The sequence below is a fragment of the Dreissena polymorpha genome, chromosome 4, assembly GCF_020536995.1.
Source record: "Dreissena polymorpha isolate Duluth1 chromosome 4, UMN_Dpol_1.0, whole genome shotgun sequence".
NCBI lineage: Eukaryota > Metazoa > Mollusca > Bivalvia > Myida > Dreissenidae > Dreissena > Dreissena polymorpha.
In genome coordinates, this window is record NC_068358.1 from 113,646,307 (window position 1) to 113,657,964 (window position 11,658).

At 40.1% G+C, this 11,658-nt stretch overlaps 1 protein-coding gene across 1 annotated transcript in view; it reads right to left on the reverse strand.

Annotated features, from left to right (window-relative positions):
* The window catches only part of LOC127878712 (uncharacterized), a 21,599-nt gene extending 10,155 nt beyond the window's left edge, over positions 1-11,444 (reverse strand). The window contains exons 1-7 of the mRNA XM_052425244.1: positions 10,422-11,444; positions 9,977-10,047; positions 6,591-6,726; positions 4,834-4,908; positions 2,945-3,033; positions 2,344-2,417; positions 547-635 (exon numbers count right to left, since the gene is read on the reverse strand). Of these exons, the coding sequence (XP_052281204.1) occupies positions 547-635; positions 2,344-2,417; positions 2,945-3,033; positions 4,834-4,908; positions 6,591-6,726; positions 9,977-10,047; positions 10,422-11,444 (1,557 nt within the window). The remainder of the gene's footprint in view (positions 1-546; positions 636-2,343; positions 2,418-2,944; positions 3,034-4,833; positions 4,909-6,590; positions 6,727-9,976; positions 10,048-10,421) is intronic.
* Positions 11,445-11,658: the final 214 nt, after the last annotated feature.

Consider the following 11,658-nt stretch of genomic DNA (forward strand, 5'->3'; position numbering starts at 1 on the left):
ACGTTATTTTACACAAAGCATGTGTTAATATATACGTGTTTATATTTTCGCAGAACATCGACGAAAACACAAACTAAAAATGGTTAGACCGTTTGTGGAAGCTCGCCGATGTGTTCGATTACATGTATACGTAAAACGTTACATACATTCCAACAATGACGGTAAACGCCTTTCTAATCAAAAATAATTCAACGTGCTATAAACGTAATCAAAGCACGTAAAGTGTCGTTATGATCTGCCCTGTGCAGTCGACCTATATCATCCAGTATGCAAATTGCCGTCCTAAATCACCAGTTAAAATCCGCACAGGTTGATAAAGGGCACACTCCTTATAGGCTGATAAAGAAAGAAGTCCACACAGGCTGTTAAAGGATACAGTCAGCTAAGACTCATTAAAGACGCACTCCGCACATACTGATAAAGGACACAGTCTGCAAATGCTTATAAAGGACGAAGTCTGCACTGGCTGATAAAGGACGACACTTTACGCACGCGAATTACGCCCTATCTTTAACGCGCACGATGATTTCCCCACACCCTGCCTACCCCGAAGCTGTGTCCCCTTGTGAGTCTAGCCGCCACCTGGACATTGGGCTCGCCGGTCACTGGGTCCTGAATCATCTTCTTCACGAACGCTGCAAACATACTTAAGCAGTCTTGAGATGGTTATATGAGCCCCATTCTGGGAAACCTGGGCTTAGTGCATGTGCTAAAAGTGTCGTGACAGATTAGCCTGTGCAGTCAGCACAGGCTAATCAGGTACAACTCTTTCCACCTAAAGTGGATTTTCGTTTAAAAGGGGCTTATTTTAAACGAAAAAATTATAAAACGCGGAAAGAGTCGTTTCTGATAAGCCTTTACGAACTGCACCGGCTAATCTGGGACAACACTTTACGCACATGCATTCAGTCAAGTTTTCACAGAAACGATTATATCGTACACCAATACTTACTAAGTATTTATATTTATGAATACCGGAGAAAGAAAGCACACATTAGTTGTGCCAAGTTTATCTAAGGCTACAACAAACTGATCAGATGTTCGTCGGATCTGCCGTACAAAACATTTGTAAAATGAAAACAAACACGGACATGGGTTAGGGTCATCTGAGACATGAAGGAACTAATCAACTGCAATCATTGTTGAACTCGGCATTTTCGAATTCGACCAAATTTGATGAAGAGACTCTCGACTGACAACGAATGACGCTCGACTGACAACGAATGACGCTCGACTGACAACGAATCGAATGACGCTCGACTGACAACGAATGACGCTCGACTGACAACGAACGACGGACAAACGGAGATTACAACTCACAATGAGCACGTTGTGCTAACGTGAGCTTAAAAAATAATTTTTATTGCATCTGCATGATAAATTTCCCCCGTAACCGATTTAAGAAGAATGGTAATAGTTAGATATACTATATTTGTTTGCTAAGACAGTAGATTTCGACATGGACTGTTCATGTTTCGTTATTAAGATCATTGTACAAAATCGCTTCATCTTTGAACGCATATGGCAGAAAAAGTAAACAACTATTCACACGATTTAATACTGCAGTAGTCTGCACTCACCTCTTATTATATCGAAAATGTTATATAAATATTTGTATTTTTACTTCTCTCGCTCACTCCGAGTTAAGAGGCCAAAGTCCGTCGAACAACTGATCATTTAAAGCACACCTCAGTACAAGAATGATCCTCATTTAAAGCACACCTCAGTACAAGAATGATCCTCATTTAAAGCATACCTCAGTACAAGAATGATCCTCATTTAAAGCACACCTCAGTACAAGAATGATCCTCATTTAAAGCACACCTCAGTACAAGAATGATCCTCATTCTGAGAAAACTGGGCTTAACGCCTTAGAGAAAAGTGTCTTCCCAGATTAGCCTGTGTTGTCCGCACAGGCTTGTTAGGGACGACAATTTCCGCCCAAAACCTTATTGCGGAATGTATTGACCCTGTCTGGCACACAGACTAGTCCGGGCCGACACTTAACGCACATGCACTAAAACCGGTTTTCCCAAAACGCGTCTGATAATGCAGAAGATATGAGTCGTGTTCTGAGAAAACTGGTCATAATGCATGTGCCTAAAATGTCGTCACCGATTAGCCTGTGTAGTCCACACAGGCTAATTAGGGACGACACTTTACGCCTAAATTGGATTTTTGTTAAGAAGCGACTTCATTTTAACGAAAAATGCGGAAAGTGTCGTCCCTGATTAGCCTGTGCGGATTTCCCAGGCAAATCTGGGACGACACTTTACGCATATGCATTATGCCCAGTTTTATCAGAACACGACTCATATGTCGATGAAAGCCAACAGTACAGACCTGTGCCTGATATAATAAAATAGAAGGACTCCGCGTGATGACCTTGTCGCACTATCAGCTTCTTCGCCTCGATCCTGGGATATAAAAGCATAAAATAACCATATCGAAAAAATTTCCTTTTCGTGGACTTTATATAACTTACGAGGGATAATCAACCGGTCCATGAAATTAATTCATAACTTGTGTATGAATTACTTAATTATGAAGTGACTCTTAATTATGAAGTAACTCTTAATTATGAAGTAACTCCTAACTATGAATATGAGGCTGTAGAGTGGTATTAATTAAAAAAGTTCTGAAGAAAAAGTACTTTAATATTGCTCTATGCAAATGAGCCGCGCTCTGTAAAAAGGGGGTTTAATGCTTGTGCGTAAAGTGTCGTCCCATTTAAGCATGTGCAGTCCGCACAGACTAATCAGGGACGCCGAAACTTGATTTTTGTTAAAAAGAGACTTTTTTTAAACGAAAAATATCATAAAAGTGGAAAGTGTCGTCCATGAGAAGCCTGTGTGGACTGCACAGGCTAATCTGGGACGACACTTTACGCACATGCATTAAACCCCTTTTTCACAGAGCACGACCCAAATTCATATGTACGTACGTCTGATACCAGGCCACCTTGCAGAGTTTCTCCTGGGTCTGCAGGGGATACTCGGTCAGCGACCTCAGCGACTGCAGGCCATTCATCACCTGCCAACAACAGCACAGTATTTCGCTGCTCATTAAATTCACATGCGTAAAAAATAAATAAATACGTAATTTGAATAAGTAAGTTTTGCAGAAATATATTATTAATAGCAATTGATGAACGTAACAAAAAAATAATGTTACGCGTATCATTAAGTTATATGTTGTTTAAAGCAAACCCTAAGCATACACTATTCAGATTGGCGGGAGAAGACAGTCGCTAGTGTCAAATATACTGAATACTCATAATTTGAGACAGAAGCACATCAAGCTGTAAACAATCCCCAAATACGACGATCAAGAGGTAAGAAGAATACATGATAAAATGAGCCTCGTTCTGAGAAAACTGGGCTTAACGTATGTTCTTAAATTGTCATCCTAGATTAGCCTGTGTAATCCGCGCAGGTTTATCAGGGACGACACTTTCCGCTTGATGGATTTTTTCGTTGCAAAAAGTCTCTTCTAAACGAAAATCCCGTCATGTGGAAAGTGTTGTCCCAGATTAGTTATTGCGAAATGAACAGGCCTAATATGGGATGACAGTTCACGCACATGCATTAAGTCCTTTTTTCACAGAGCAAGGCTCTAAATATTTCGTTATTTTATACAAACCAAGTCCCGTTACCTGTTTGATCATGTGCGGGGGGGGGGGGGGTAACGTTACCTGTTTGATCATCATGTGGGGGGGGGTCACGTTACCTGTTTGATCATGTGTGGGGGGGGGGGGGGTTCACGTTACCTGTTTGATCATCATGTGGGGGGGGGGGGTCACGTTACCTGTTTGATCATGTGCGGGGGGGGGGGGGGTCACGTTACCTGTTTGAGCATGTGGGGGTTCACGTTTCCTGTTTGATCATGTGGGGGGTTCACGTTACCTGTTTGATCATGTGGGGGGTTCACGTTACCTGATTGATCATGTGGGGGATTCACGTTACCTGTTTGATCATGTGGGGTTTACGTTACCTGTTTGATCATGTGGGGGGTTCAAGTTACCTGGTTGATCATGTGGGGGTTCACGTTACCTGTTTAAGCATGTGGGGGGTTCACGTTACCTGTTTGATCACGTTGGGGTTCACGTTACCTGTTTGAGCATGTGGGGGTTTACGTTACTTGTTTGATCATGTGGGTGTTCACGTTACCTGTTTGATCATGTGGGGGGTTCTCGTTACCTGTTTGATCATGTGGGGGAGGTCACGTTACCTGTTTGTTCATGTGGGGGTTCTCGTTACCTGTTTGATCATGTGGGGGGTTCTCGTTACCTGTTTGATCATGTGGGGGGTTCTCGTTACCTGTTTGATCATGTAGGGGTTCTCGTTACCTGTTTGATCATGTAGGGGGTTCTCGTTACCTGTTTGATCATGTGGGGGGGGGGGGGGGTTTCACGTTACCTGTTTGGTCATGTGGGGGTTCACGTTACCTGTTTGATCATGTGGGGGGGTCACATTACCTGTCTGATCAAGTGGGGGGTTCACGTTACCTGTTTGATCATGTGGGGGTTCACATTACCCGTTTGATCATGTGGGGGTTCATGTTACCTGTTTGATCATGTTGGGGGTTCACGTTACCTGTTTGATCATGTGGGGGATTCTCGTTACCTGTTTGATCATGTGGGGGAGGTCACGTTACCTGTTTGTTCATGTGGGGGTTCTCGTTACCTGTTTGATCATGTGGGGGTTCTCGTTACCTGTTTGATCATGTGGGGGTTCTCGTTACCTGTTTGATCATGTGGGGGTTCTCGTTACCTGTTTGATCATGTGGGGGAGGTCACGTTACCTGTTTGATCATGTGGGGGGTTCTCGTTACCTGTTTGATCATGTGGGGGGTTCTAGATTGCCAGCGCGTCGTCAGAATCTTCCTGTGTTCAGAGCTCAGGGTAATCTTAAAACAGAAAGCACGTGTGCAGGGAGTGATTAAAATGTTTGATTGCTCTCGTTGATATTGCTGGTGTTGCTGGTATTGTTGCTGGTGGTGTTGGCATTGTTCTTGATGGAGATGGGATGTTTCTGCTGCTGGTGGGTTTTATTTGCAATAATTTTAAGCTCTTCGTATTTACTGACAGGGTAGCAATAGCGCACCTTTTAACCCTGTCGTCCATTAGGTTCCGGTATGGTTCACGAAAGCAAATCAGGATGTTTCGGGTTTTCTCGGAGACGATCCGGAACCATTATATATCTGATTTTATCGATTGGCAACCTTGTAACACCTTCTGGAAACTTCGGTTTCTCTTCGGATTCGGAAAACTTCAGCATCTAAACTTTAAAAGTTGACGAATGCGTCACCGAATGTTTTATTTGTCACAGAAGCAGAATGTTCGGCATACTATCGGTAATATTTGGAATGGCCTGGAACCCGTCGCACTCGACACGGCATCTTTGGAAATTAAGATATCTGCAAGGCGTGTTCATCTTTTATCTCTCCATTACGGATCCTCCAACATGCGGACTGTCAAAAAAAGCTTCACGGAGATTTCCGTCTTAGGAATACACTAGGAAGTAACGCCTTTCGTTTTATAAAATATTACGTATCGTGTAGTGATTGATAAAAAGTGACACATCATAACTTCATCTCCAAACAATGCGTAATAATGTAACAAATAGTAGCGTTAACATTCTCGTACAAAGGTTTCCAACAATATTGTAACTGTGTTTGTTCTCATCTTAAAGCGGGTATATACGATCTTGTCAAATATTTATTAATTAATATAAAATGTATAAAAACTTATTATACATATATTTCAATATAAACTAAAATAAAAGTAAAGAAGAACATGTGTCGAAAAATGCTAAATAAGCCAGATATTTAAATCTGAAATCGAAAAAGGCTGTACAGCCGAATTCGCCAGCATGTATATCATGCATGTACGATGTGAATCTAAATTTAGTTTAACGGTTCATTTGAAATTCCTGCAGCGATATCGATTCATACGACACACGAACACTTACTAAAAAGACGAATGCATCGGTTATTGTAGGAAAATAATTACGAATTATCTTCGTCACAATCGGCTCGGGGCGCTAATTTGTATTTGCTGCATTTTATGAAATTCGTCTTAAATGTATCATTTTTCTTGCATATTGTGTGTTATTATAACATATTTGTATCAATATTTTACGATTCAGCACATATAAAAATCGTATATACCCGCTTTAATGTATGAAGAGACATTGCTCAGAAAAAAACATCTCCGATAATTTGATGTCATTGAGTTTAGTGACCATCGTCTTTAATATATATATATATATATATATATAACATTTCAACGCCGTATAACTTTTTTTATAAATATTTCTTGTTCATAGTATTATATAACGATACAGTACAAATCACAAAACTTCGCGTTTACACCGGGTCATCGCCACGGAACGCTAAATGCTAAAAAACTATATATATATATATATATATATATATATATATATATATATATATATATATATATATATATATTAACTATTGCGCTTCAAAACTCAACTTTATCATCTGATTTTTAATGATATTACTATTAATGCACTCTTTCGTTTTCAAACACATTCGCATTCTCGCATTCACGATCGACAACGTACCTCCCTATTTGCCTTGAAGAACTTCTTGTCGAACGAGAGCCCGAACTCATTCATGGTGGTCGCGATGGCCTTCTCCTCAACGTCGTTGGCAATGTCCACGAACGATTTCAGCTCCTTCTCGAAGTCGTATCGCTTGCTAAAGATACAGAGCGTTGTGATTTCTCTAAACATGTATGAGCCGTGCTCTGTGAAAAGGGGATTTAATGCATATGCGTATAGTGTCGTCTCAGATTAGCCGGTGCAATCCGCACAGGCTAATCAGGGACGACACTTTCCGCATAAACTGGATTTTTGCTAAGAAGAGACTTTCTTGAAACGAAAAAAATATCATAAAAGCGGAAAGTGTTGTTCCTGATTAGCCTGTGCGTACTGCACATGCATTGTGATTTCTTTAACCCATTTATGCCTAGTGGACTCTTCCATCTTTCTAAGTTGGATCAATTTATTTCCAAAATTAGGGATGTCTAGCATATTTATTTCTATATTTAGAACAATTCTTACAGAAATTCCTTTAAGCAAACAGCGTAGACCCAGATGAGACGCCGCATCATGCGGCGTCTCATCTGGGTCTACGCTGTTTGCAATGTCCTTTTTTCAGGACGCTAGGCATGAATGGGTTAAACATGTATGAGCCGCGTTCTGATACAACCGGGCTTAATGCCTCAGTGCAGAGTCGTTCCAGATTAGCCTGTGCATTCCATAGAGTCTAATCAGGGACGACACTTTCCGCTTTTATGGATTTTTTTTTTTCGTTTAAGGGTTGTCTTTTCCAAACAAGGAAATGCATTTTCGGCGGAAAGTGTCGTCAATACTCACAGGCTAATCTTGAAAGACACTTCACGTACATAAATAAAGCTCCCCCGGAATTAGGCCCCTATTATGAGTTTTGGAGCTTAACGAAAGGCGGATATCAAACCACGGTAATATAAGGTTATTGGTTAAAAAAATACATAATGACTCACTGCGTGAACTGAATATATAACAATGTGTGAGGGTACGAGTTCAAAATAGAAAGTAAGCGCGAACAATCGAACGGACACACCTAGTCGCGTATTATAGAATAATTTTGTAACGTTTAAAGGGGCCTTTTCACAGATTTTGGCATATTTTGAAGTTTGTCATTAAATGCTTTATATTGATAAAAAGAGCTCCAGTAAAAAAGCAAGAACAAAATTTTAAAAAGAACCCTCAACAGGGCTTGAACCCCTAACCATTGTAGTCCTTGAATAAAAGTCTACCACTTAGACCACTCGGTCATCCGTGCTCTTACATGAAAGATATATTTTATACTTAATATACGCAATCCTCTTAGTTTCACAAAATATAACGACATCAATAGAACTCTCCAAATTATTCAATCGTTTCGCGTTGCAACGCCTTATATTTTTCAGGTTTTTAAATCGTCAAAATATGCATATAATGGCTATTTTAGAGCATGGTAAATGTTCAGCATTACTGTTTTCTAACAAATATCATAACTTAAACGAAAATGTGCGAATCTGAAACAACTTTTTATTTTTATTTTTTTGTCAATTTACCAAAACTTGAAAAGGCCCCTTTATTAAATTAGAGTGAAAAGGCCCCTTTATTTACATAGTCTCACGATGTATACTTCGTATCTAACAAAAAACAATGTAATACCCGTTCTATCAAGAGACATTTTTAATGCGCATTACACTGTACATGACACTTTTAATGATATCTAGTTGTAACTTTGGTATGCTCTTACAATGTACACTTAAGTTGTTTTTTTTTCGCACGACGGCAAAGTACATTAAAAAAGGCATTTTAACGCGCAGTTTAGGCAAAAAAGGGCAAAACGTTCCGTGAAAACCTGGCAGGAACATTAATTCGTTTCAGTGGCAGTTGTGGGAAAGACATAAAAATAAATATATAAATAAATAAATATTTGAATTACTTCAAAGTTTAGTATTCTAGTAGAATTAACACTTTGGTATGCTTGCAATTTCAGCGTCTGTCTTTACGTTGATATGCAAGCACCATCAATATTATATATGACAGCTTCTCTTGAACGTTATTGGATTGTTCAAATAATTCTTAAGCAAATATTGGAGTATTCAATCGCTTGAAATATTAATTATATTCCACACTTTAAGTTATGAATTGGGACTGTAGATCGAGCGAAAGATCGATGTTGAAACATTAGACCTAGGAAATTGAGGGAACGCAAATGATTAGGTAAACATTAGAAACGAAGACTTTCTGGAATGTAAATTGTTTTCATTGAAGTTTTGAAGTTTTGTAAAATTATATAGTGCACGTATTCTATGTACATTCGACAAATGTAACATATAATTGAGCCGTTACCTGGGGGAAAACGCTGGCTTAATGCTTGGGCGTAAAGCATCGTTCAAGATAAGTCTTTACAGTCCACATAGGCTAATCAGGGACGGCACTTTCGGCTAAGCTGGATTATCGTTAAAAAGAGACTGCCTTTAAACGAAAAATTCCATAAAAACGGAAAGTGTCGTCCTTGATTGGCCTGTGCGGACTGCACTGTCTAATCTGAAACGATACTTCATAGAAAAAATACATCATTTGAACGAAAAATTCCATTTATGCGTAAAACATCATCCCTGACTAGCATGTGCGGACTGCACATGCTAATTTGGGATGGCACTTAACGGAAATACATTAAACCCTGTTCTCCCAGAGCGAGATTAAATGTGTCCTTAGATCTGTGATAAGAAATTTGGGCATACTGCATGTGCTAAAATTGTCGTTCCAAATTAGCCTGTGTCATCCGCACAGGCTAATCAGGGAAGACACTTTCCGCTTTTATGACAATTTTCGTTTAAATGAGGTTTCTTTTTAGCAAAAATCCAATTTAGGCAGAAAGTGTCGTCCCTGATTAGCCTGTGCGGACTGCACAGGCTAATATCGGACGACATTTGACGGAAATGCATTAAGCCCTGTTTTCCCAGAGCGAGACTAAATGTGTCCTTAGATCTGTGATAAGAAAGGGTCAATTCGAATAAAATAACAGTTTTCACGATGTAATAAATGAACTGACGCAGCATAACAACAATTACAACCTCAACGATTTGTAAACACAGTTACTTATTTTGATTTGTTTTTATTCACATGCGCTTTATTTTAGGAACATAACTATAAATATATATTTTGCGAGGTAAATATAACGACGAAATGTACGCTTTAGTTTAGGAACATATTGACTATAAATATATTTTTTGCGAGGTAAATATAACGACGAAATGTATATTTATTAAAATACAAGTATATCTAATAAGGTGTGCCCCTGGTCTACTAAGTGCCTTTATGTAAAGAAGATGTTAGAATAGTGTCATTTTAGCGATCTTTGGTCTATATAACTGTTCCTAATAGTGGTTAAAGTAGAAACTTACGTCATGATCATCGTTATCCATTGGGTGACAATGACGACGATTCGGGCATATTTCCGAAAGAATTGTAGCGCCTGAAAAGACAAAAGCATGATTCTCGAAACAAAAGTACATACCGTTCATGAATTATCGAAGAATTTTCAAGAACTTTTTTTGAGTTTTCAACAATATAAGTATGTGTTTAATTGTTTAAAGACCCACGGTTTCTCGTTAGGGACTCGATGCGAGCAATTCAAGTCAGCTTTTGTGTGCCGCACTTGCTATACCGGTATTCTTATACAATAGTGCATTGGGGTGGGGGTGGGCTAGGCAGAGAAATTAAAGGACTATTGGCATATGTTTACCATTTTCACAAGTTGTTTATTGAGCATACTGAGCATGGATAGTCTTGATGTTTAAATAGAGAATAGAGAATAATGAATGAACTCATTTTATACATGACACTCACCATCCCTGTCTGATCGAATCGCGACGGTGCGTAGTACGGAACATCCTCCTCTAGCGTAGCCGCCGCCTTGTGCCCCGCCTCGGTACGGTTCCCATTCAGTAATTTCCGAAACTTTCCGTTAATCTTCTCCACGTTCGTTTTCAGCAAGGAGAGCCGCTCCCGGCGGTCGGCAGGCAAGTTCATTTCTTCCTCTATGCGCACCCGGCTCTTCGACACCGCCAATAGCCGATCTACGTCATTGAGCGTTATTTCCACATCCGGGAACACTTCCGAGTCTGTTGTCTCGTGTAGCAAGCGATCGTAGTTTGAAATTACCGACATGTCGATGCTCTGTCGCAGTCTTCTTTGTCGTCTGGTAAAAGGCTCCTGGGACTCGCTAGACGGCGCAGCCATCGACGCATTCTCTATAATGTCGTTCCCTATATCCTTGATATATTTTGAAGTTTTTATTTTCTCCAAGGCCAGAATTTTAGAATGCAAACGATCTTTCACGGAGGCTTCCCTAAGTTCCGGTAGTTCGTTCAAGAACTTCCCCTGCAAGACTGCAATCTTGAGCTGCTTCTTTCGCCATTTTCTTTCGTGGATGGCTTTTAAATTGTAATTACTGAACATATCCGGGTCTGTATAATGACCAAACTCCGATAAATCGAGACTGTGTCGTACCTCTCGCTGCTTCAGGCGCTCAATAACCTGAGCGTTGTATTGCGTCTTCATTTTCTCGACGACTCTGCGGGACTTCATCAATAGCCGCGCGGTCCGTTGAAAATCGTTGACGCCGAACGACTTTTTCGGCTGCTCATCGGCAGTGTCGCTCTGGTCGTCGCCGCTCTGTTGCTCGTTCCAAATTTGAGCTACGTTTTTTACTCTGCCCCATTGCTTTTTGTGTCCTGGTGACGGTTGGTGTATCTTAGACGTCTGTCGAATGATCTGGCCATCCAGGGTAGGAATGTAGTCGACGTTGGATACTCGCCGATTCGGAACCACCTGTACGCCCAGCGGGCTCGACTCTACTTGCAAAACCATGCCGGGGCCTGCACATTCAATGAATCAGAACGTCAGGACTCTGAAATAAGAATGAAAGGTCCGCGTGATATATTTCTAACCGAATATCATTACACGAAATAGTAAGACAGCCATATCAAAATCAATACTCCAAATACGTAGTTTCCATTAGTGTCTTATAGATTTTAGTTTCTAAAATTTCAAAGTAATTTTCTTTAATGTATTGATCTGTTGT